Source organism: Oncorhynchus masou, chromosome 5 (genome assembly GCF_036934945.1).
Source record: "Oncorhynchus masou masou isolate Uvic2021 chromosome 5, UVic_Omas_1.1, whole genome shotgun sequence".
NCBI classification, from domain to species: Eukaryota; Metazoa; Chordata; class Actinopteri; order Salmoniformes; family Salmonidae; genus Oncorhynchus; species Oncorhynchus masou.
Window position 1 is genome coordinate 24,301,117 of NC_088216.1, and position 22,517 is coordinate 24,323,633.

The 22,517-nt window shown below is 46.1% G+C and overlaps 1 protein-coding gene across 3 annotated transcripts in view; it reads right to left on the reverse strand.

The window, feature by feature from the left end:
• The window catches only part of LOC135537266 (phosphoinositide 3-kinase regulatory subunit 6-like), a 37,226-nt gene that overhangs the window by 3,599 nt on the left and 11,110 nt on the right, over nt 1-22,517 (reverse strand). For 2 of the 3 annotated variants that reach the window (XM_064963467.1, XM_064963462.1), the window contains exons 2-19: nt 21,600-21,694; nt 21,373-21,474; nt 20,486-20,577; nt 19,901-19,969; nt 19,302-19,434; nt 16,506-16,575; nt 16,113-16,305; nt 14,793-14,943; nt 13,475-13,570; nt 12,384-12,864; nt 11,907-12,006; nt 9,855-9,977; nt 8,355-8,465; nt 7,793-7,895; nt 7,565-7,635; nt 7,220-7,310; nt 6,908-6,960; nt 6,579-6,685 (exon numbers count right to left, since the gene is read on the reverse strand). In XM_064963467.1, the coding sequence (XP_064819539.1) occupies nt 6,579-6,685; nt 6,908-6,960; nt 7,220-7,310; nt 7,565-7,635; nt 7,793-7,895; nt 8,355-8,465; nt 9,855-9,977; nt 11,907-12,006; nt 12,384-12,864; nt 13,475-13,570; nt 14,793-14,943; nt 16,113-16,305; nt 16,506-16,575; nt 19,302-19,434; nt 19,901-19,969; nt 20,486-20,577; nt 21,373-21,474; nt 21,600-21,660 (2,207 nt within the window). In that variant the 5' untranslated portion in view covers nt 21,661-21,694. The remainder of the gene's footprint in view (nt 1-6,578; nt 6,686-6,907; nt 6,961-7,219; nt 7,311-7,564; nt 7,636-7,792; nt 7,896-8,354; nt 8,466-9,854; nt 9,978-11,906; nt 12,007-12,383; nt 12,865-13,474; nt 13,571-14,792; nt 14,944-16,112; nt 16,306-16,505; nt 16,576-19,301; nt 19,435-19,900; nt 19,970-20,485; nt 20,578-21,372; nt 21,475-21,599; nt 21,695-22,517) is intronic. The other variant, XM_064963475.1, reaches the window with a different exon arrangement.

The window sequence follows — 22,517 nt, forward strand, 5'->3', positions numbered from 1 at the left end:
TGTCTGATTCTTGTTTGTGTTTTTGATGCCAGAAGCAAGCTGTCGTCCCGTTTGCTTCCACCTTGTCCTATCCTGTCGGAGTCTGCCTGGCAGGTGCATCCTGCATTATACTAACGTTCTTTTTGTTCCATTGACTACGTTGGAAGAGGATTTATGCCATTCCTGTTTTTCATTAAAGAACTCTGTTTTCTGTTAAAACCGCTTTTGGGTCTTCACTCAAGTACATAACAGAAGAATCAGACCAAGAATGGACCCAGCGGCTCCGGACCCTTTTCACTCCGCCGTCGAGATCCAGGGAGCGATGCTAGGCAGACACGAGGAGGAATTGTCTGCTGCTCGACATGCCGTTGAGACCCTGGCCGTCCAAGTCTCCGACCTCACAAGACAGGTTCACCAACTCCACCTCGATCCACCGCCCACTTCCAGGGTTTCCGAGTCTCCGGAGCCCAGGATCAACAACCCGCCGTGTTACTCTGGGGAGCCCACTGAGTGCCGCTCATTCCTCACTCAGTGTGATGTGGTGTTCTCTCTCCAGCCCAACACTTACTCCAGGAGCGCAGCCCGCATCGCCTACGTCATTTCTCTCCTTACCGGACGGGCGCGTGAGTGGGGCACGGCAATCTGGGAGGCGAGGGCTGAGTGTATTAACCAGTATCAGGACTTTAAGGAGGAGATGATACGGGTTTTTGACCGTTCTGTTTTTGGGGAGGAGGCTTCCAGGGCCCTGTCTTCCCTATGTCAGGGGAATCGATCCATAACGGATTATTCTATTGAGTTTCGCACTCTCGCTGCCTCTAGTGACTGGAACGAGCCGGCTTTGCTCGCTCGTTTTCTGGAGGGTCTCCTCGTCGAGGTTAAGGATGAGATCCTCTCCCGGGAGGTTCCTTCCAGTCTGGACTCCTTAATAGCTCTCGCTATTCGCATAGAGCGACGGTTTGATCTTCGTCGCCGAGCTCGTGGAAAGGAGCTCGCGTTCTCCGTTGCTCCCCTCTCCACATCACTGCCACCTGCCGCATCACTGCCACCCTCCTCCGCCGGCTCGGATGCTGAGCCTATGCAGCTGGGGGTATCCGCATCTCGGCCAAGGAGAAGGAACGGAGAATCACCAATCGCCTCTGTCTCTACTGCGGCTCCGCTGGTCATTTTGTCACCTCATGTCCAGTAAAAGCCAGAGCTCATCAGTAAGAGGAGGGCTACTGGTGAGCGCAACTACTCAGGCCTCTCCTTCTGGATCACGCACTACCTTTCCGGTCCATCTCCGCTGGCCCGGTTCATCTGCTTCCTGCAGTGCCTTGATAGACTCTGGGGCGGAGGGCTGTTTTATGGACGAGACCTGGGCTCGGGAACATGACATTCCTCTCAGACAGTTAGGGGAGCCCACGGCCTTGTTCGCTTTAGATGGTAGTTCTCTCCCCAAGATTCAGCGTGAGACGCTGCCTTTAACCCTCACTGTCTCTGGTAATCATAGCGAAACCATTTCTTTTTTTAATTTTTCGTTCACCTTTTACACCTGTTGTTTTGGGTCATCTCTGGCTAGTGCGCCATAACCCTTCTATTAATTGGTCTAGTAATACTATCCTATCCTGGAATGTTTCTTGTCATGTGACCTGTTTAATGTCTGCTATCCCTCCTGTTTCCTCTGTCTCTTCTTCACAGGAGGAGCCTGGCGATTTGACAGGGGTGCCGGAGGAGTATCACGATCTGCGCACGGTGTTCAGTCGTTCCAAGGCCACTTCTCTCCCTCCACACCGGTCGTATGACTGTAGTATTGATCTCCTTCCGGGAACTACTCCCCCGGGGTAGATTATACTCTCTGTCGGCTCCCGAACGTAAGGCTCTCGAGGATTATTTGTCGGTTTCGCTCGACGCCGGTACCATAGTCTCCTCCTCCTCTCCCGCCGGAGCGGGGTTTTTTTTGTTCAGAAGAAGGACGGGTCCCTGCGCCCATGCGTGGATTATCGAGGGCTGAATGACATAACAGTTAAGAATCGTTATCCGCTTCCTCTTATGTCTTCAGCCTTCGAGATCCTGCAGGGAGCCAGGTTTTTCACCAAATTGGACCTTCGTAACGCCTACCATCTCGTGCGCATCAGGGAGGGGGACGAGTGGAAGATGGCGTTTAACACTCCGTTAGGGCACTTTGAATACCGGGTTCTTCCTTTCGACCTCGTTAACGCTCCAGCTGTCTTTCAGGCACTAGTTAACGACGTCCTGAGAGACATGCTGAACATTTTTGTTTTCATTTACATGGACGATATCCTGATTTTTTTCACCGTCTCTCTCGATTCATGTTCAGCACGTGCGACGCGTCCTCCAGCGCCTTTTGGAGAACTGTCTTTATGTGAAGGCTGAGAAGTGCACTTTTCATGCCGCCTCTGTCCCTTTTCTCGGTTCCGTTATTTCCGCTGAGGGCATTAAGATGGATCCCGCTAAGGTCCAGGCTGTCATTGATTGGCCCGTTCCTAAGTCACGCGTCGAGCTGCAGCGCTTTCTGGGCTTCGCTAATTTCTATCGTCGTTTCATCCGTAATTTCGGTCAGGTGGCAGCTCCCCTCACAGCCCTTACTTCTGTTAAGACGTGCTTTAAGTGGTCCGTTTCCGCCCAGGGAGCTTTTGATCTTCTTAAGAATCGTTTTACATCCGCACCTATTCTTGTTACACCTGACATCTCTAGTCAGTTTGTTGTTGAGGTTGACGCGTCAGAGGTGGGCGTGGGAGCCATTCTTTCTCAGCGCTCTCTCTCTGACGGCAAGGTCCATCCTTGCGCGTTTTTCTCTCATCGCTTATCACCGTCAGAACGTAACTATGATGTTGGTAATCAACTGCTCGCCATCCGCTTAGCCCTAGGCGAATGGCGACAGTGGTTGGAGGGGGCGACCGTTCCTTTTGTCGTTTGGACTGACCATAGGAACCTTGAGTACATCCGTTCAGCCAAACGACTTAATGCGCGTCAGGCTCGTTGGGCTCTGTTTTTCGCTCGTTTCGAGTTTGTTATTTCTTATCGTCCGGGCTCAAAAACACCAAGCCTGATGCTTTATCTCGTCTCTTCAGTTCTTCTGAGGTCTCCACCGACCCCGAGGGGATTCTCCCTGACGGGCGTGTTGTCGGGTTGACTGTCTGGGGAATTGAGAGGCAGGTAAAGCAAGCACTCGCTCACACTCCGTCGCCGCGAGCTTGTCCTAGGAACCTTCTGTTCGTTCCCGTTCCTACTCGTCCGGCCGTTCTTCAGTGGGCCCACTCTGCCAAGTTAGCCGGCCACCCCGGCGTTCGGTACGCTCGCTTCCATTCGCCAGCGTTTCTGGTGGCCCACTCGGGAACGTGACGCGCGTCGATTTGTCGCCGCTTGTTCGGTCTGCGCGCAGACTAAATCTGGGAACTCTCCTCCTGCCGGCCGTCTCAGACCGCTTCCCATTCCCTCTCGACCGTGGTCTCACATCGCTTTAGATTTTATCACCGGACTGCCTTCATCAGCGGGGAAGACAGTTATTCTTACGGTTGTCGATAGATTCTCTAAGGCGGCTCATTTCATTCCTCTCGCTAAGCTCCCTTCTGCTAAGGAGACGGCTCAGATCATTATCGAGAATGTTTTCCGAATTCATGGCCTTCCGTCTGACGTCGTTTCCGACAGAGGCCCGCAGTTCACGTCTCAATTTTGGAGGGAGTTTTGCCGTTTGATTGGGGCTTCCGTCAGTCTCTCGTCCGGCTTTCATCCCCAGTCTAACGGTCAAGCCGAACGGGCCAATCAGACTGTTGGTCGCATTTTACGCAGTCTTTCTTTTCGTAACCCTGCGTCTTGGTCAGAACAGCTCCCTGGGCAGAGTACGCCCACAACTCGCTTCCCTCGTCTGCTACCGGTCTATCTCCTTTTCAGAGTAGCCTCGGGTACCAGCCTCCGCTGTTCTCATCTCAGCTCGCCGAGTCCTGCGTCCCCTCCGCTCAGGCTTTTGTCCAGCGTTGCGAGCGCACCTGGAAGGGGGTCAGGTCGGCACTTTGCCGTAATAGGGCGCAGACTGTGAGGGCCGCTAATAAGCGTAGGACCAAGAGTCCTAGATATTGTTGCGGTCAGAGAGTATGGCTCTCCACTCAGAACCTTCCCCTTAAGACAGCTTCTCGCAAGTTGGCCCCGCGGTTCATTGGTCCGTTCCGTATTTCTCAGGTCATTAATCCTGTCGCAGTGCGACTTCTTCTCCCGCGCTATCTTCGTCGCGTTCACCCGGTCTTCCATGTCTCCTGTGTTAAGCCCGTTCTTCGCGCCCCCGCTCGTCCCTCCCCCCCATCCTTGTCGAGGGCGCACCCATCTACTGGGTTCGTAAGATTTTGGACATGCGCCCTCGGGCCGTGGTCATCAATACCTAGTGGATTGGGAGGGGTACGGTCCTGAGGAGAGGAGTTGGGTTCCCTCTCGGGACGTGCTGGACCGTTCGCTGATCGATGATTTCCTCCGTTGCCGCCAGGTTTCCTCCTCGAGTGCGCCAGGAGGCGCTCGGTGAGTGGGGGGGGTACTGTCATGTCTTGTTATGTCTGTTCCTGTCCTTTCTCTTCACTCTGTCTCTCTCTGCTGGTCTTTTTAGGTTACCTTCTCTGTCTCTCATTCTTCAGCTGTTCTACATCTCCCCTAACTAGCTCATTCACTCTTTCCCACCTGTTCTCTCTTCCCCCTCTGATTAGGTCTCTATTTCTCTCTCTGTTCCTGCTACTTTCAGTGTCTGATTCTTGTTTGTGTTTTTGATGCCAGAAGCAAGCTGTCGTCCCGTTTGCTTCCACCTTGTCCTATCCTGTCGGAGTCTGCCTGGCAGGTGCATCCTGCATTATACTAACGTTCTTTTTGTTCCATTGACTACGTTGGAAGAGGATTTATGCCATTCCTGTTTTTCATTAAAGAACTCTGTTTTCTGTTAAAACCGCTTTTGGGTCTTCACTCAAGTACATAACAGTCTTAGGTAATTTAGGATCACCACTTTATTTTAAGAATGTGAACTGAGTGTAACTGAGTCGTGTTTGTAAGCCTCCTTGCTCACACACGCTTTTTCAGTTATGCCCACAAATGTTCTATGGGATTAAGGTCAGGGCTTTGTGATGGCCACTCCCAATACCTTGACTTCGTTGTCCTTAAGCCATTTTGCCACAACTTTGGAAGTATGCTTGGGGTCATTGTCCATTTGTAAGACCCATTTGCAACCAAGCTTTAACTTCCTGACAGATGTCTTGAGATGTTGCTTCAATATATCCACATCATTTTCCTCCCTCATGAAGCCATCTATTTTGTGAAGTGCACCAGTCCCTCCTGTAGCAATGCACACCCACAACATGATGCTGCCACCCCCGTGCTTCACGGTTGGGATGGTGTTCTTCAGCTTGCAAGCCTCCCCCTTTTCCCTCCAAACATAACGATGGTCATTATGGCCATACAGTTCTATTTTTGTTTCATCAGACCAGAGGACATTTCTCTTAAAAGTACAATATTTGTCCCCATGTGCAGTTGCAAACTGTAGTCTGGCTTTTTTTATGGCTATTTTGGAGCAGTGGCTTCTTCCTTGCTGAGCGGCCTTTCAAGTTATGTCGATATAGAACTCGTTTTACTGTGGATATTGATACTTTTGTACCTGTTTCCTCCAGCATCTTCTCATGGTCCTTTTCTGTTGTTCTGGGATTGATTTGCACTCTTCGCACCAAAGTACGTTCATCTCTAGGAGACAGAACGCCTCTCCTTCCTGAGTGGTATAACGGCTGTGTGGTCCCATGGTGTTTATACTTGCGTACTATTGTTTGTACAGATGAACGTGGTACCTTCAGGCGTTTATAAAATGCTCCCAAAGATGAATCAGACTTGTGGAGGTCTACAATTTTTTTTCTGAGGCCTTTGATGATTTCTTTTGATTTTCCCATGATGTCAAGCAAAGAGGCATTGAGTTTGAAGGTAGGCCTTGAAATACATCCACAGGTACACCCCCAACTGACTCAAATGATGTCAATTAGTCTGTCAGAAGCTTCTAAAACAAGGACATAATTTTCTGGAATTTTCCAAGCTGTTTAAAGACACAGTCAACTTAGTGTATGTAAACTTCTGACTGGAATTGTGATACAGTGAATTATAAGTGAAATAATCTGTTTGTAAACAATTGTTGGAAAAATTACTTGTGTCATGCACAAAGTAGATGTCCTAAACGACTTGCCAAAACTGTAGTTTGAAAAACTAGTTTTAATGACTACAACCTAAATGTATGTAAACTTCCGACTTCAGCTGTACATATTGTAACATGACACAATATATATAATATACACTGTAACATGGCACAATATATATAATATATACTCTAACATGGCGCAATATATATATATATAAATAATATATACTGTAACATGGCACAATATATATAACTTGTGCATATGTAACTAAAACATATACAGTATGACAAGGGCTAACCAAATGAGGTTAGGCCAATATGCTTCAGAATACATTTCAACCAGCAACCTTCTGGTAACAAGATCATGTGTCTATCCACCAAACCACTGTTTTCATCTATTTCAAGTTTTTATGTTAGGCCAACCGTAGGCAACAGCTACACCAACAGCTCTCACCTCTGTATGTCTCGGAAGGTCCTCCTAGAGTCTTTGTCCAGGGTCACAGTGAAGGTTTTCATCTCCAGGGTTCTGATCTTAATGTTACAGGTACGGATCTTGGCCTCCTGTGGAATTAAGTCTGTGTGTTAGGTTTGGGTTCTAGGTTTATGAGATCATAAAGCGATGTGGGCACCAGGATTAGTCAAGCGAACCAGGCCTTTGTGACGTTAAGAACAAGGCGGAGACCCAAGAATACCGAGAGGATGAAGTAAATATGTTTTATGTTTCCGAATTTTATAACAACTTTCACTAATAGACATTTGTGTGTTAAAACGGTGTAAACTCACCATGGTGTTCTTGGGTTTAGTTTCGTTGAAAGCTACTGTAAGACAGTTCAGATCTGAGAACAACAACAAAAACAAGAACATAGCCCAGGCTTCAACAGATATACAGAATAATATGGGAAAAGTAGTAGACATTTCAGAACTTATTTGCATGGACATTCACTATTATTTTACATTGTGACTTTGCCCGCTGAATTGACATATGGGCCCAATGGGTGGCAACTCAGCTACTACTGATCACAATACAGATGAATCTATCAATGAATTACATGAATGTTGGAAATATCATTGTGTGTGATATTTAGTGTTGCATACCTTCAGTTTCATTGGAGGGAATGGCACTAATCTGAACACCTGAAGTCCTCACTGACATACCCTTGTCTACATCTCTACCACTCAACGACACCTGCAGAGGAGGACAGAGACACAGGTCGGAGGTCATAGAGAGAAGCTAACAGCTAAACGTCAAATGCAGGTTATATGACCTCTCTTCAGGTCAGGCCACTCTCATGATGCAGTTCTCAACTCTAAACAGAGACAGACGTTGCATCAACACTATGACAATAGAGCATAACATTCACTTTATAGCCAGATGCAGAACTTTCACGTGGATGTATATTGATGAGATCATGTTAAAAACACGGTTGATCTTTCGCTGACCTTTTTGTAGTTGACAGAGACGACAGCACCACATACGTCTCCTGTGTTCTTCTTCTGCTTGATGGTCGTGGCTGAAGAGGGACGACAGACGTGATCAGACCGGGCGAGTGACAAATACACGTGCACACACCAATGCATGTACACACGTACACACACACTTCAGATCAGTTTGAAACGAAACATCAGACGCAGAGTACGTTGATCGGGCGTACAGAGGCTAAATGTTACCTTTCAAAGTAGTTGGGGACTGTTTGAACTCGGGGAAGTCCAGCTCTAAGTGGGAGAGAAACACGTCCTCCACTGGGTCCTTGGTCAGGTTGGGGAAGCAGATCTAGAACATAGGCAAGAGAATGACAATCGTGGGTCAGTTGGTAGAGCAAGGCGCTTGCAACGCCACGGGGGTTCGTTTCCCGCTGGGGCCAACCGTACGTAAAAAAATGTATGCATTCATGACTGTAAGTCGCATCGGATAAAAGCGTCTGCAAAATGGCATTTGGTGTTTTTTGGTCTATGAGTGAGGACTGATAATCATGAACATGCTAGAGTGCTAAAGATAAGCTATGCTCAGTCCATCGTCGCAGACTTAATGTCATTATGTCACACAATAGACAACAGACAGTGGTAGAGAGATTCGATAGTGCATAGGCGATAACGAGACCTGTTTGTGAAGCATATGGTTACGTCTGTGTCCCAAATGCCCCCCTAGTCCCTATAGTGTGCACTGCTTTTGACCAGGTTCCACAGGGCTCTGAATAGGGTGCCATTTCAGATGCATCCTATGTCTCCTCACCTTGACCGAATAGATGGTGAAGTAAACAGGCTGCAGTCCGGTCCGCACATAGTAGGAAATGACATCAGACAGGAAGGGGTTAGGCTCTGCCTGCTTGCTGCTGTTGGACTGCTGGAGAGAGATGGGATCATGTTAGTATGGAGCCTGGGGTTGACCAAGACAGTACACATAAAAGTAGCTTTTTAATACACTGAATGTTCATGTTTTGGAAGGAACTCTATTTCATTCATGTGGAGACACAGGAGAGGAGCGCTTCTGGGGTTTATAGTTAATCCACAAGGTGCTCTTGTCCTGACCATAGAGATCCTTTGTTTTTCTATGGTATAGTAGGTCAGGGCGTGACTGTTTTTTTTCTAGTTATCATTTTCTATGTGGGGTTCTAGTTTAGTTTTTCTATGTTAGTGTTTGGTATGATTCCCAATTAGAGGCAGCTGGCTATCGTTGTCTCTAATTGGGGATCATATTTAAGTAGCATTTTTTCCACCGGTGTTTTATGGGATATTGTTTTGAGTTAGTGCACGTAGCATTCTCTGTTGTCACGGTTCGTTGTTAGTTTATTGTTTATTTGTGTTTTGTCTTTGCTAAGTTTCACTTCTTTAATAAATAATGTGGAACTCGACATCCGCTGCGCCTTGGTCCGATATTCATTCCAACGAACGTGACAGCTCTTTGATCATGGGATGAAATAGGAAAAGGAAAGCCTTTGTGCAAACAAACGTCCAGAAGTAATCAAGGCACTCTCATGTAGTGGAACATAGTAAAAGCCCTGATTGATTTATGGCTAATACACAGCAAGAATAAAAAACCCACCAAAGCATTGCAAAAAAAGGCCTTTTCATTCTACATGTGTGCCTTGATTACTCCGGGATGTTTGTGTGCGCAAAGTTTTTTTTACTATGCAGCAACAACTTATGTTTGTTCTATTTCCCTCCCATTGTAATTCATTACCATTCATGATTTATTGGAAACTACAGCATTAAACAATGAAAACCTGACCCTGTGTCCCTGCTACGTTTCACAATCTTTTACCCCCCCCGATACTTCCCTGTCTTTCACTACACTGTGCCAAACAGTTTCTCTTCCCTCTATCCAGCTAAATGCTAAGATGACTCATAACAGCAAAGCTATTTGCATACAGTACTGCTTGGTTGCTAGTTCCGATAAGAGCCCACATATGATTTTTTCACTTCCTGTAAGCAAGCAACTACTGTACAGTACTGTGCAATTTCCTTTTGTTTTGCTAATCATTCAAAACACCTAGAAACATGCAAACAATAATTTGTTGACTTTTTTTATGCTCTCCTGGTGGCAGAGCATAAACCACATTCAACATAACCACACATAACTAACCACATACCTTTATCTACTGCAGATCAGACTCGTATTTTATTTCCTCTTAAAATCCTGAAATCTACACTTGCCAGGCTAATGAAACCAATGCATTCCAGGCAGGCTCAATCCAAAGTATCAACATAACGTAGAAACAGTGGGTTACTGTACCATTTTGGCCAGCTTGGGGATCATAGAACCCAGACTGTTGATGTTGCAGTCGTACCATGGATCCACCATTCCCAAGTAGGAACCCAGGGCACAGGGGTTTTCCCGGGTTGGGGAGAGGTTTTCCTGATAGAGAAGTACAACATGGTTTATTATAGATACATTACTCTACTAAACTGTTAGAGTAACTCAACTACAGCTAAGTTTTCACATTTCAAATGTATTTATAAAGCCCTTCTTACATCAGCTGATGTCACAAAGTGCTGTACAGAAACCCAGTCTAAAACCCCAAACAGCAACGCAGGTGGAGAAGCACAAGGTTCAAGTTCAGTGTGAAACCAGAGAATGACATTAAGCCTTTACACTAGTGGGAATTGGCCTATATGAATAGGGCTAAATTTAAATGTTTCTTACAGGAAAAATATGAAAACATTTGCATAACCACGGTAGCAATTGAAAGGGAACAGTTTGGAGATTTTGGGAAAATTATAATACCAAAGTTGAGGACACAGTTCACGTGACACAGGACTGAATCCAAACATTACACTGTTGATTTTATGTGCATTTTACATTTACTGTACCTTTTGCCACATTTGTTGATAACAAAATCTGAAAATACTCTGGATACATTCAGTAACATGATAAGAATATTCCTGGAAAATGTGGGGTAGGGGCAACATAACATAAAAACAATAGTCTCCGAGTGGTCACACCCCTCTCCAAAGTGGGCACAGTTCCTAAGTCATTTCAATACATTTTTATCACTTAAAGAAGAGTCTTCAACTATAAGGTGCTTGGTTGTTTTTTTTATAGCTTTCCTAGCTGTGCCTTTGAGGAACTACAGCAAGCACACTTGTAGTTGTTTCGTTTGGAACACTGCCCTCCATCCCCGCCATCACACAATTACTGTTGTTGTATACGCAATCCAAAAACGGACCAATATAAGTCACAGTGGGCATCATTTGAAAGCTTGTTCTATTGCCAACATGACTAGCTAAGTTATAAAATACGATCTTACAGTGTTACGCTTTCACAGGGCAATTCAGAGAACATATCGTCGTTTTGGTGCCCATAGAAAGGAATGTTCAGGTTGATTTAGGTGCATTCAGGTGCATTCGGGTAAGTGTTTCGCTGCAGATTTTCTTCATAATACACAAACTGGGCACAGACGTCATTTCAACGTCTAGTTTTGATTTACATTTGGTTGAGTTGCCAATGTGAAATCAACCAAAAATATCACTTTCATTGGATTTAGGTTAAAAGTTGGGTGAAAAAAAACACATTTCCTTACGTTGATGACTTTTTCCAAATCCAATCAGTTTCCACGTTGATTCAACATCATCATATAGATTTTTTGCTGTTGAAATGACATGGAAACAACATTGATTCAACCAGTTTTTGCCAAGTGAGATTCTGTTCAGAACAATCCAGGATATGACGCCATGCTTCTACATTTGCATTGCTTTCTGTTTGGGGTTTTAGGATTCTGTATAGCATGTCGTGACATCTGCTGATGTAAAAAGAGCTTTATAAATCAATGCGATAGATTGATTGATGCCATCAAACATAGTGATCATAAACGTTGACTAGATTACAGGAGTTTTATGATATGGAAATGTAAAGTGCACATTTGGACATCTCATCTTTCAAAATACATAGTCCTCTTAATTTACAGCATTTCCCCTCACTCAGACAACAACAAATTACAAAAGTTGTCCAATTAGTGAGAGGCATGTGGGCAACTTCTTGTCGCGTGCGGTGCTCAAGTTCAGAACGGCGGTCAGTCAAAACTCATTCAGCACTGTGAAGAGCAGAGCCTGAGCTCTGACGCCATTTACAGCATATTCCTGTACACTGCGTTCCAATGCAGGCACTTATCAGTGTCCAAATCTGCCATTTCAACCCGCATATCGTTCTTTTGATGTGATCATTTCACATACTGTCTGTGGATGTGTGTGTGTGTGGGGGTGTGTGTTCACATACTGAAACACTGAAATGAGTGTCTCTTGACAGGTTGTAAACTGATAGGAGTGAAGTGTTAGTTTGTGGTCTTACTCTGACAGGAGAGGTGGGACTGGGATCCTCACAGACAGGGATGTAGTAAAACTGGAAGTTGACTTTCATGGTCAGAAAGAGACGACGCGCTTCTCTTTTCCTGCAGAGTGAAACCAATGATTAACCCACAAACCATGCTACGCAGAAACCCGGGAATAATCCCATTATATTTCTGACGCATTAACTATTAATGTGTCATGATTTCAATTCAACTTCCTTCTTCCTGAAGTGACCACAGAAATGGACAGTTAGTTTACGATTTCATTTTTTGGACATTAAGAAATAAAACATTTTCAACAGCATAGTATAGGGCTAACCAAATTGAGATGTTGTAGGTGGAACTGTCACCAAAAACTATACTATGATCATATCTAACAGAAATCTATTATATCCAGTATTCATTCTAATATATCCAATGTCCACTACAAACTACATGCAGTCTCTCAGACTACATTACCCATGATCCTGGTCCCTCACCGGAGAAAGTAGAAGGCCTTAGCCAGCTTCCCCAGCACCCTGTCGTCCCCCATCACCACGATCCGGGCCGTGAAGTGCCTCTGCTGCTTGGAGAATGAGGGGGTCCCGCTGCACCCCGCCTTCCTATGAAGTGTCCCCCCGCCTCCCCCGGCCACACTCCCGCTCTTCTCCAGAGCGTCCTGCATCAGGGCCATATTGTCCGTGACTGACGGCCTCATCTTGATGCCTCCTCGTCGGGTTAACCTGGCCTCCCCCTCCTCCGAGCCACCAGAGGGTTCCACCACTGAAGGCTCAACCCCAGGGGGAAGGTCCCTCTCGATGCCGCTGTCGTTGGACATCACGGAGTGGCGGGGCATGGCGGAGGAGGAAGTGAGGTCGGCAGAGAGGTCGGTGAGGTCAAAGTCGGTCTCTTGGTCCTGGCTGAGGCAGAAGTGTTCAGACGACATGGAGCTGGAGCGCACGCACTTGGCCAGCTCGCGCCCTGGTGGTAGAGGTGACATCAGAGAAATAGGAATCAGAAGACATATATACTGTATCTCTATAACATGAATGTCAATACAGGTCACTGGAAACAGGAAGCAGCGAGACAAGAAAGTGCTATAGTATTGGACGTTTGCATCGGGTGAGAACACAGTGTGTTAGAATAACACTCCTCATTATTCACGATTCATTTAGGATTATTAATCTATTAATCTATAATCTATTAATTTAGCATCCACATTAATGGAGAAGTGTTCAGAAACATATTATATTCTTATTTACAATAAAAGTGACTCCAAAATGACATAATACATTATTTACCATTCATTTCTTTTGGGCCCATAAAAAATTGGAAACACAACCAAAAATGAACTGCAAATGCAATCAATAAGTTCGTAGAGTCACAAGCTTGATATCGTCATTGCGTACTAGGAATATGGGATCAAATTCTAAACTTGTGACCACATTATTTTTAAGAATCTTTAGGGGTGTAAATCATTTTGACCCCTACCTTTTTGAGAGAAAAAAAGTATACTCTTATTAAACAGAGTAACAGAGTTCATGTAACAGAGTTCTCTCATTGTGTATAAACAACAGATTTCACCACTCACAGATCTCCTCATCCTCCCTCCACAGGTGGAAGCTCATCTCCGGATTGGGAAGTGGCATGTCACACAGGCATCCCCCACCACCGGAGGACAATGTGTCTAAACCAGGAAGAGCCCAAACTGTCACAATGACACCAAAAAAAAAACACAACACCCGCTTACTTCCTGGTCCCCATCCCCTACACTAAGTATATGGTCTCACAGCTGGCCTGAGAGACAGTGTAATGTCCATTTGAAGGATAGTTGTTATGATGAGAAGAAAAAATATGGATTGAAAAGTAAATACAGTGTACATTTGTCCTGGGGGAGGGGGGGGGGGGGCTCTGACTCGACAGATTTAGACATGGAGGAATACAGTGTGAAAGATCAACTCCTATACAGCGATCTATTGATAACGGTCCCAAAGTCAGAGTGACTGCTATACAGCGATCTATTAATAACGGTCACAAAGTCAGAGTGACTGCTATACAGCGATCTATTAATAAAGGTCCCAAAGTCAGAGTGACTGCTATACAGCGATCTATTAATTATGGGTCCCAAAGTCAGAGTGACTGCTATACAGCGATCTATTAATAATGGTCACAGAGTCAGCGTGACTGCTATACAGCGATCTATTAACAACGGTCCCTGAGTCAGAGTGACTGCTATACAGCGAACTATTAATAACAGTCCCTGAGTCAGCGTGACTGCTATACAGCGATCTATTAATAACGGTCCCTGAGTCAGAGTGACTGCTATACAGCGATCTATTAATAAAGGTCCCAAAGTCAGAGTGACTATTATACAGCGATCTATTAATTATGGGTCCCAAAGTCAGAGTGACTGCTATACAGCGATCTATTAACTACGGTCCCAAAGTCAGAGTGACTGCTATACAGCGATCTATTAATAACGGTCCCAGAGTCAGCGTGACTGCTATATAGCGATCTATTAATAACAGTCCCTGAGTCAGTGTGACTGCTATACAGCGATCTATTAATAACGGTCCCAAAGTCAGAGTGACTGCTATACAGCAATCTCTTAATAACGGTCACAAAGTCAGAGCGACCGCTATACAGCGATCTATTAATAACGGTCACAAAGTCAGAGTGACCGCTATACAGCGATCTATTAATAACGGTCCCAAAGTCAGAGTGACTGCTATACAGCGATCTATTAATAACGGTCCCTGAGTCAGAGTAACTGCAATACAGCGATCTATTATTAACGGTTTCTGAGTCAGTGACAGCTGCACTGTATGGTATGTGTCAGCTTGAAGACACACTAACACAAAAAATGGACAGCATTGGCAGTATTTATCTGAATGTGAAAAAATGTATACCTGATGTATCAGTATGGGTGAGGATCTCTCTGTAGAGTTGTCCCAGTCTCCCCCTCAGCACCACCCCTTCCCCCTTACTGCCCTCCTCCACACTCTGCTCCAGACAGGCCACCACTTCCTGGAAGTACGGCTCCACGTCCTGGCCAATTTCCTGCCACACACACACGCGCACACACAGACACACGCACACACGCACACACACACACACACACACACACACACACACACACACACACACACACACACACACACACACACACACACACACACACACACACACACACACACACACACACACACACACACACACACACACACACACACACACACACACACCGTCTATGAATAGAATACAGGTGAAAGGCCACCAGCGACCAGACAAACACATCTGGAAGTCTGAGTTTGACACATCCTGTTGAGATGAGTGTTATATTAGGACCAGTGTGTGTGTGTGTGTGTGTTTTTAATGGGAATGGTGCTAACCTCTGTTAGATCATGGAACAACACAACTAAACAACATGCTATTGAGACATTATAGATCATTTCTGGTGTGTGTGTTGCTGAATATGACTGAGATGGCATGTATGAGGCACCAATAGACAACTTTAGCTTACTGAGCTTTGCTTTGGTGCAAATTGAAATGGCATAAACCACAAAGGGGCTTGCGCAATACATTGAAATAGAAACTAGTATCAAACACAAAGAGGTATTGATTTAGATAACTTTGAACAAAACACAGCAACATTTGCGAAAACAAAACCAACGTCAAACCGAGATCAAACAAATACCAAGAACATAAAACAGGTTTCTTTACTCTAGAACAGAAGTCAAACCCAAAAGGTTTTTCTACTGTGTAAAAAGTGCTGTGTACATAAAATGTGGTTAGAATGTACATGTAACAAAAAACCATGCGGTAAAAACTAAGTTACTTCTGTTCTCCGAAGAGGGATGGACGGGAGAATAAATAAAGACAAAAAGAAAGAAACTAAGTTACTTCTGTTCTCCGAAGAGGGATGGACGGGAGAATAAATAAAGACAAAAAGAAAGAAACTAAGTTACTTCTGTTCTCCGAAGAGGGATGGACGGGAGAATAAATAAAGACAAAAAGAAAGAAACTAAGTTACTTCTGTTCTCCGAAGAGGGATGGACGGGAGAATAAATAAAGACAAAAAGAAAGAAAGTTAAATGAAGGCTTTTACCAAGAACCTTTAGCCTGAACCCCATCATTACATACGCATAGCGAAACACCAGACTTTAAGAGAAGAAAAAACGTCATAGCGAAACTCAATGTTAACACAACCACAGCGCAACCACACTGACCTTCAGTGCCTGTGCCAGTTTAGGACTGTGACACAGCTCCCCTCCGAGAGCAGCCTGGATGGAGTGTTGGACCACGGTCCGCATGTGGTCAAGGGGATTCAGATACCCCCCTGAGCCCGAGGCCTCGATGTCCCCCCTCAGCGCCTCACCGTGGGGGCCGGAGAAGACTACTGGATCGGCGAACACAAACACCCTAGGAGACCGTAGGAGAGATTGAGTTATTGCCTTTGGTTATCCTTGATCAACCAGTTCCCCGGCAGTTCACATGCAAGCTGCTGTTACTACGACTTTATCTACAAACAGCATGTCCTTCTATACCGTAAGGAAAAATGGCTTCTACACTGTACTGTGCCACCGTGTTGTATGCAACAGCAAGTTAGGTTGTTCTCTCACCTCTCCTGAAAGGGATGGTAGTCATTCTTCAGGCTCTGCTCTGCGACCACCATCCTCTGATACAGCACTCCTGTGGGTCAAAAGGATGTACACGTTTAAAACGCGTGGCATTCTCGTACCACAGCCAGTGGACACGTTTAAAACGCGTGTCATTCTCATACCACGGCCAGTGGACACATTTAAAACGTGTGGCATTCTCGTACCACAGCCAGTGGACACGTTTAAAACGCGTGTCAATCTCGTACCACGGCCAGTGGACACGTTTAAAACGTGTGGCATTCTCGTACTATAGCCAGGGGACACGTTTAAAACGAGTGACATTCTCGTACCACGGCCAATAGACACGTTTAAAATGCGTGGCATTATCGTACCACGGCCAGTGGACACGTTTAAAACGCGTGGCATTCTCGTACCACGGCCAATGGACACGTTTAAAACGCGTGGCATTCTCGTACCACGGCCAATAGACACGTTTAAAAAGCGTGGCATTCTCGTACCACGGCCAGTGGAGACGTTTAAAACCCGTGGAATTCTCATACCACAGCCAGTGGACACGTTTAAAACGCGTGGCAATCTCATACCACAGCCAGTGGACACGTTTAAAAAGTGTGGCATTCTCGTACCATGGCCAGTGGGCACGTTTTTTAAAAAGCGTGGCATTCTCGTACCACGGCCAGTGGACATGTTTTTTAAAAAGCGTGGCATTCTCGTACCACGGCCAGTGGACACGTTTAAAACGCGTGGCATTCTCGTACTATGGCCAGTGGACACGTTTAAAACACGTGGCATTCTCGTACCACGGCCAGTGGACACGTTTAAAACGCGTGACATTCTCGTACCACGGCCAGTGGACACGTTTAAAACGCGTGGCATTCTCGTACCACGGCCAGTGGACACGTTTAAAACGCGTGTCATTCTCGTACCACGGCCAGTGGACAAGTTTAAAACGCGTGTCATTCTCGTACCACGGCCAGTGGACACGTTTAAAACGCTTGGCATTCTCGTACCACGGCCAGTGGACACGTTTAAAACGCGTGTCATTCTCGTACCACGGTCAGTGGACACGTGTAAAATGCGTGGCATTCTCGTACCACGGCCAGTGGACACGTTTAAAACGCGTGGCATACTCGTACCATGGCCAGTGGACACGTTTAAAACGCGTGGCATTCTCGTACCATGGCCAGTGGGCACGTTTTTTAAAAAGCGTGGCATTCTCGTACCACGGCCAGTGGACACGTTTTTTAAAAAGCGTGGCATTCTCGTACCATGGCCAGTGGACACGTTTAAAGCGTGTGGCATTCTCGTACTATGGCCAGTGTACACGTTTAAAACGCGCGTGGCATTCTCGTACCACGGCCAGTGGACACGTTTAAAACGCGTGACATTCTCGTACCACGGCCAGTGGACACGTTTAAAACGCGTGTCATTCTCGTACCACGGCCAGTGGACACGTTTAAAACGCGTGGCATTCTCGTACCACGGCAAGTGGACACGTTTAAAACGCGTGGCATACTCGTACCATGGCCAGTGGACACGTTTAAAACGCGTGGCATTCTCGTACCACGGCCAATAGACACGTTTAAAACGTGTGGCATTCTCGTACCATGGCCAATAGACACGTTTAAAACACGTGGCATTCTCGTACCACGGCCAGTGGAGACGTTTAAAACCCGTGGCATTCTCATACCACAGCCAGTGGACACGTTTAAAAAGCGTGGCATTCTCGTACCATGGCCAGTGGGCACGTTTTTTAAAAAGCGTGGCATTCTCGTACCACGGCCAGTGGACACGTTTTTTAAAAAGCGTGGCATTCTCGTACCACGGCCAGTGGACACGTTTAAAACGTGTGGCATTCTCGTACTATGGCCAGTGGACACGTTTAAAACGCGTGTCATTCTCGTACCACGGCCAGTGGACACGTTTAAAATGCGTGGCATTCTCGTACCACGGCCAGTGGACACGTTTAAAACGCGTGTCATTCTCGTACCACGGTCAGTGGACACGTTTAAAACACGTGGCATTCTCGTACTACGGCCAGTGGACACGTTTAAAAAGCGTGGCATTCTCGTACTGCGGCCAGTGGAGACGTTTAAAAAGCGTGGCATTCTCGTACCACGGCCAGTGGAGACGTTTAAAACCCGTGGCATTCTCATACCACAGCCAGTGGACACGTTTAAAAAGCGTGGCATTCTCGTACCATGGCCAGTGGGCACGTTTTTTAAAAAGCGTGGCATTCTCGTACCACGGCCAGTGGACACGTTTTTTAAAAAGCGTGGCATTCTCGTACCACGGCCAGTGGACACGTTTAAAACGCGTGGCATTCTCGTACTATGGCCAGTGGACACGTTTAAAACGCGTGGCATTCTCGTACCACGGCCAGTGGACACGTTTAAAACGCGTGTCAATCTCGTACCACGGCCAGTGGACACGTTTAAAACGCGTGTCATTCTCGTACCACGGCCAGTGGACACGTTTAAAACGCGTGGCATTCTCGTACCCCAGCCAGTGGACACGTTTAAAACGCGTGGCATTCTCATACCACGGCCAGTGGACACGTTTAAAACGCGTGTCATTCTCGTACCACGGCCAGTGGACACGTTTAAAACGCGTGGCATTCTCGTACCACGGCCAGTGGACAAGTGGAAAACAAACATCCCTCTTCATTATAACGTGTATTACAGTAAAACGATGATCACCTTTCGAAGACAGTCAAGTCTACCAATAAAGTCTTACCTAAACACATAATAGAAAAATACATCATTCGGTTGGACGAAGGATGTATGTTGGTTTCAGTACCTGGTGTGTAGCGTTCTGTCTTCATGCGTCTGGTGTAGCTGAGGCCTACAGTACAGTAGGGCTGGGGGAGGGTAAGCAGCCTCTTACAGAAGTCGTACACCCGCTTGTACAGGTCGTCAGGAACATAGGCTGACTGGAACGTACACAGATATATGCACGGTTAGCACGGTTAGCTGTCCTCGGACTTACCTGAACCACCAAACACAATTGGTATGGTACATACACACAACCCTTAAATACAGTATAGTACCATTTCCCTCCATAAATACTTGCACAAACTTCCCAAAACCTCAATATACATCATATGGCTCTGGTAACAACAATAACTGTCTCTTTTAGTAGACACCAACAGACAAAGAAGAGATAAAGGCCTACGACAGTACAGAGTCCTGACCTCGCCTGACCAGGAAGTGTAGGAGACGATTCACAGGAAGTAAGACTTCATCGAATCAGAGGAGCTCATCAAAACAGTGGTGGGAAATGATCCAATCCACCCAAATGAAAGCTTCTACCCAGCCAACCCTGAGACAGGTCTGTAAAGATGCTGTTGTCATGTCTGACAGGTGTTTCCTTATGTATTGTAAGCTCCGGGAACCTACCTGGATGACAGCATAGATGAGTGTGTGGAGCAGGGGGATGATGTGTGTCCGACAGTCTACCCTCTCAGCCTGCAGACAACAAGAGACAAGCACACAAACTATTGTGTTAATCAGTTACTCACTAATACAAAGTTTGTCTGTTGAAGATAGCTTGTCTGTTACCCCCAGGGGTGGACTGGGACCAGAAATTGGTCCTGGCATTTCTAACACATTGGACAATTATTTTCCTTGAGGCCTCCACACCGGCTAATTACTAGCAAGTTCAAAATAATTTTGTGTAGAAAAAATACAAGTTTGACAGATCCACTGGGCTAAAAATAAACCCTTCCATCTGGCATTTGCCCAAAATGCCAGATGGCCAATCCACCCCTGGTTCCCACTAGACATAACATTCATGTATCACATCATTGCACAATGTCCTTGACAATCTCAGTGTTCTTTTCAAGTTGATTTGGGAAGCAATCGTTGATTGTCTTATTATGTCTCTTGACACTACAGTGAAGACTAATAATGAATGGCCCCAGAGATTTATATTTCTCCATATAAGGCCCCGGAATGGCCTAATGGCGCACACTGATGACATACCCTTTCCAGCTCCTTGACGATGACTCTCACCAGAATGAGACTGTTGGCAGGATTGTTCCGAACCTTCTTGTGCAGCGTCCATCTTAGCATCCCTTCGAGTAGAAACACACACTCAGCACTTGCAAACATTTCCACAGACATGGCACTAAACAGCACTCACACTCTCTGTTGTTTCCATAGACAAAGCTCTACACAAATAGCTGGTGTGACTCAGTGCGAATGCTTTGTTCCATTGCACAACGAACCCAAACCGTGGATAAAACTAATAGCTGACTCAATGCAATTTTCCGATTATTGGCAGGCAGAGGTTATGTGTCATCCTCATGTGGTTTGGGCAGATTAATATGGCCTGGTCGGAACATTAAAGAGAATCAACTCCTTCTGGACGGTGGAGCAGAGAGGCAAGTCTGGGACCTTTAGTCCATTTTAAACCGAGATGCTTTGTATGTAAGGCATAGGTGGCTGGTGGCACTTTAATTGGGGAGGACAGGCTCAAAGTAATGGAATAAATGGAACGGTATCAAACACACCATTTCCATGTGCTTGATACCATTCCATTCACTTCCTTCCAGCCATTATTATGAGCCATCCTCCCCTCCCCAGCCTCCTGTGATATAAGGGTACCCATATGTATCGTTATTGAACTTAGGGTCAGTAGCGTGGGGGTTACTTGATGAAGCTTGCTATATGCATCTAGCTAGCACTACCAGTTGAAGCTAACCAGTTAGCGACACCTCTGAACAAACCAGACTGGAAATGTGCAACAAAAGCAGCCTGACCTGAAATGGAGCCAAGCTCACTGGAAAGCAAGCCGGTTCACTACCTCTCAGCTCTGCTCAACTCAACAGTGCGTAAACCCCATAAAGAGTCTAGTGGAAACTCCTTACCTTTATTGAGCACAGAGGAGGGGTGTTGGCTCTCCAGCTCCCTGAGCACGGCCTGGACACTGCGGTAGATGTCCGACTCTGAGGCCAAGGGGGCGCAGCTGCCTGGAGAGTCAGGGGTCAGAGGTTAGGAGTTCATGTTAATACAAGTCGTACAGCAAATGTTCCATTTTGGATCAAATGTACATGCATGCCTCTGTTCAAATGACACCCTATTCCCCATATATTACCTATAGGCTCCATGCTGCTCGGGGGGCTGCTCGAGCTATCCCAGGCTGCCATGTTGGTCATGTCTCACATGCATGGTGGGGCCACGGCCTGGTGTCTATAGGGACGGAACAGGGAGAATGAAAGTCTAATCTGTTAGCGGTGCCCATCGGAGGCATGACATGGGCTCTTGAGGGCTGTTATCCTTTATTTAACCTAGGAAAAAGGCTATAGGCTTAAAAAATGTACTGGACATCCTTGTGGCACAGAGGTGTTAGGACTTGTGAGTCCCCAAGAGTAGAGCCAGTGAATTGACCACGGACATCACACACACACACACACACACACACACACACACACACACACACACACACACACACACACACACACACACACACACACACACACACACACACACGCACACACACACACACACACACACACACACACACACACAACCCTGAGCTATAACACTGGACATAATGACTTTCAGCAGCAGGTGCCGAAGTCACAGTCCCACTACTGTTCCAATAGAACAAGGCTGATCGTTCTCATTGCCTCATAAACAACCTCTTTCTCTGCTTCTCTTTCTCACAGTCTAGTTTATCGCCGCACGAATAGAATTATACCCCACGCCAAATGTTTTGTTTTTTGGCTTTAGTTGGAGATCAGTCATCTACCCACCTGTTTCACACCATCCCCCATAACAAAGACTAAAATGACTGGGGATGTACGGAGGTCTATGGGACAGCTTCGCACGTCAAGTATAAAACGACCAGCCATGTCAAAATGAAAGTTCCCAACAGCGAGAGACGATGACTTCTTGATATTCAGATCTGTGATGAGTTCACTTACAGTATACATGCAGGACGCATCATCACAAGACATGATAGAATCAAATCAAATGTTATTTGTCACATGCGAACGTGAAATGCTTACTT